Genomic DNA, 3,517 nt, shown 5'->3' with positions numbered 1-3,517 from the left:
CTAGCATGTGAGAGTAATTTCCAGAAGCTTAAGAAGAAGCTTGTGACTGTGCCAGGTGGGTCTGGAAATTTTGTAATCTATAGTGACGCCTTCAGGAAAGGACTAGGTTGTGTTTTGATGCAGCAAGGTAAAGTAGTTGGTTATAGGGGTGAGCATCGGACGATCGGGGTCGATTTTCCGACCAAACCGTCCCGAACCGACTACAAGTCGGCACGGAAGTATGAAAACCGGCCTCGACCGCCGGTTCTAACCAAACCGGCGGGTCCAACCGACGATCGGTTCGGTTCGGGTCAGTCGGTTTTTTTTTTCCTTCCTTCCTTCCTTCCTTCCTTCCTGTTTCTTCTCCTCCTCCTCCTCCTTCCTTTTCTATGTTCCTTGCTTTCTTTTTTATAAACAAACGATTTTAAAAACTAAGAATGACGTTATTATGTTTTATTTCACTTTTTAATTTCAATAAAAAAGTCTACGGTATATATTCTATATTGTCTTAAAATCATATAATTGTGATTAAAAAATAAAATCAAGTTCTATTAATTTCAATGCTTAGTTCATAGGTATTACACAAATTAATAAAATAAACAACATAAAAATAAGAATCTAAACATACTACCAAAATGAAATATATATCAAATATTATAGGGTTAAAAACATCCAAGTTCAATTCAGTTCACCACATTACTATTAATAGTCACAAATACAACCAAAGTATCAAACAAAAACACTATGATAATCTAGTCAATAGAAATATTACAAGTCTTGGATCAGAATTAGTTAATAATCGCTAATTGACAACTTATCAAAATCTGGAAGGTCTTCAAGCTCTTTTTCATTCTCCATAACCACCCGAAATCCTACATAATCAATATGATGAATTTACTAAATAATTTAAGATTTCACTAAAGTTACACATTACAACTACAAAAGATATCATGTAAAGATTTGAAAATACCTTCTTCAAATTTTGAAGCCTCTTCCAATTCATGTTGAAATTGAAGATGTATTGGATCAGAATTTAGCCAATTTTGAGTACATATGAGAGCCTCCACTGTTTTAGGAGCCAATGAGCAGCGTGATGAGTCAACAACACGTCCTCCAGTACTAAAAGCCGACTCAAATGCTACAGTAGAAACTGGAATAGCCAAAATATCTCTAGCCATTTGACCAAGAACCTCAAATCGATCACTGTTCATCTTCCACCACTGTAGTATGTCAAAATCACCTTCGGTCCTAACATTGGCTTCCAACAAATAGATATCAATCTCTGATGATCCCTGTTCGAAAGGTGTAGTAGAATCATCTTCAAATTCCTCAACAATCGTGTCATAGACAAAATCTTCACCCACATTTTCATTCGAATCAAAATCAATATTAGCATCCAAGCCTGAAACAGTTTGTGTACTAGTTGTACTAGTACTACTACATCCTTGTCTACTCCCACTTTGAGTAGTACTATACTCATGAAAGAGACGTCTACAACATTGTTCCACCACATTTCCCATGGATTCAGCAACCTCGGGACAAAAAAAAATTTTCAAACAAAAAGATACAAATCTTAATTTCTTTCGAGGATCCAACACAATAGCAACATACAACCACAAATTATTCTTTTCATTGTTTCCCCAATATTTCTCGAATTTTGCCTTCATGTTATTAGTCATTCCAACCAACAATGCATTTGCACTACCCGCATTCAAACGTATACAATTCTGGACCACTGTAATTTGATGGAAAACCAAGTTCGAAGTAGTATATATGAGGCATCTTCATCTTTTAATCTATCAAAAGCTTTTTCAAACTCAACAGCAGCTTCAAGCATCATATATGTGGAGTTCCATCTTCTAGGAACATCAAGACACACATAACTCTTACAAGCAATTTTTTCAAGTTCAATGCACTTTTTAAATTTCAAAAAACGAGCAGGAGAAGACCTTATAAATCGCACAGCATATCGAATCCTATCAATACAATCATTATGTTCCTTAAAAGCATCAGTTACTATAAGATTCAATATATGGGCACAACAACGAACATGCAGAAATTCCCCACCAAACAATAATCCTTTATTGAATCTCTTTAAAAGATAAGCAACAGCAGTGTCATTCGAACTTGCATTATCAACCGTCAAAGTCATTACCCTCTCAATGCCCCAATCCTTCAAATTCTTTTCAATGGTTTTACCGATAGTATCACCTTTATGATTGTCAATTGGAGAAAAACTAAGTATTCTCTTATGTAATTTCCAATCAGAATCAATGAAATGGGCTGTTAGGACCATGTAATTAATATTTTGTCCTGATGTCCAACAATCAATGGTGAGAGAAACTCTATACTTATTTTTTACAAACATGTCTCTCAAACGATTCTTCTCATTAACATACAACTTAAGCACATCTCTAGCCACAGTAAATCGAGATGGAACAACAAATCTAGTATGATTTCCACATGTTAATTTATCCACAAACTTCTTAAATCCCTTACCCTCCACAAACTTAAAGGGCAATTCATCAACTATTATCATCTCAACCAAAGCATCCCGACAACCATCTAAACTAAATGATTCACATACAAGTAGTGAAGAATTATCTCCAACTTTGTCTTTATGTTTAAAAGCTAATGTCATTTGAGTTTGGTCTCTCTTTTTTTGGTAAGGGTACTTTTTGCAATTTTCTAAATGATGCTTCATAGTTCCAGTACCATTACGTTTAGAATGACATGCATAAACAACTCCACAATATTTACATTTAGCACGAGGGTCATTAGGATCACCTTTAAGCCTCTCAAAGTGATCCCAAACCATTGATTGTTTGACATTCTTCCTTATCTTTGGGGGATTTGGAACATCTTCTCTCCCATATGAATCAAGATCAACATCAATGGTTTTATGCTTGCCATCCGTATCTTCGTCCCTTACGATTTTTGAAGCTTCACAACTCCCATCACACTCTAACTCCATATCCGTTGAATCCATCTGAGACAAAGTAATTAACATGAGACAACAAAATTGATAAAATGAGGTAAGAGATGAAATTTCAAAAATTGATAAAAGTCTCACACTTTTAGTTAGCCGTTTTTTAAAACTTGTAAAATCGTTTTTCTTAAAATATTAAAAAAAAATTGGTTCTTCGAGGCATGTTGGCAGATAGATATTTTACCCTTTTAAATATTTTTAAATCTTATTTAACTCTTTTATTTTTCCAAAAAAGTTATTCAAATATTCTCAAAATCTTAAACATAATCTTAATTAATTTTTTTTTATCCTTTTAAGAAAAAATTATGTATCTTCCTTGGCATAATTGTACCTCTACAAAGTTCGATAATCCAACCAAAATTGTAGTGAGAAAGCCTCACAAAATTGATAATTTTAAGGATAAAATGTGGGTTAAGATTTGAAAAAGTGTTAATCTCAAATCTTTATTCAACATCAACCTCTTTCAATCCATTTAGCAAGAAATCATAAATTTAGAAAAACATGGTAAAGTTAGACCGATTAGAATTTTGTGGATTGGGGTGTAAATGT

General features: G+C 33.7%; 1 protein-coding gene across 1 annotated transcript; it reads right to left on the bottom strand.

The window, feature by feature from the left end:
• Positions 1-1,690: 1,690 nt before the first annotated feature.
• On the bottom strand, positions 1,691-2,968 carry LOC127144391 (zinc finger BED domain-containing protein RICESLEEPER 2-like). Its single transcript, XM_051080298.1, has one exon. The coding sequence runs from the start codon at positions 2,966-2,968 to the stop codon at positions 1,691-1,693; it is 1,278 nt and encodes a 425-aa protein (XP_050936255.1).
• Between the last annotated feature and the right edge of the window lie 549 nt (positions 2,969-3,517).

The sequence above is a fragment of the Cucumis melo genome, chromosome 12, assembly GCF_025177605.1.
Source record: "Cucumis melo cultivar AY chromosome 12, USDA_Cmelo_AY_1.0, whole genome shotgun sequence".
Taxonomy (NCBI): domain Eukaryota; kingdom Viridiplantae; phylum Streptophyta; class Magnoliopsida; order Cucurbitales; family Cucurbitaceae; genus Cucumis; species Cucumis melo.
The sequence above is the reverse complement of the archived record's forward strand: the minus strand, read 5'-3'. Positions and strand labels throughout refer to the sequence as shown.

Excerpts from the sequence above, each read along its gene's own strand:
- LOC127144391 (XM_051080298.1), bottom strand. The coding sequence starts at position 2,968 with ATGGATTCAACGGATATGGAGTTAGAGTGTGATGGGAGTTGTGAAGCT.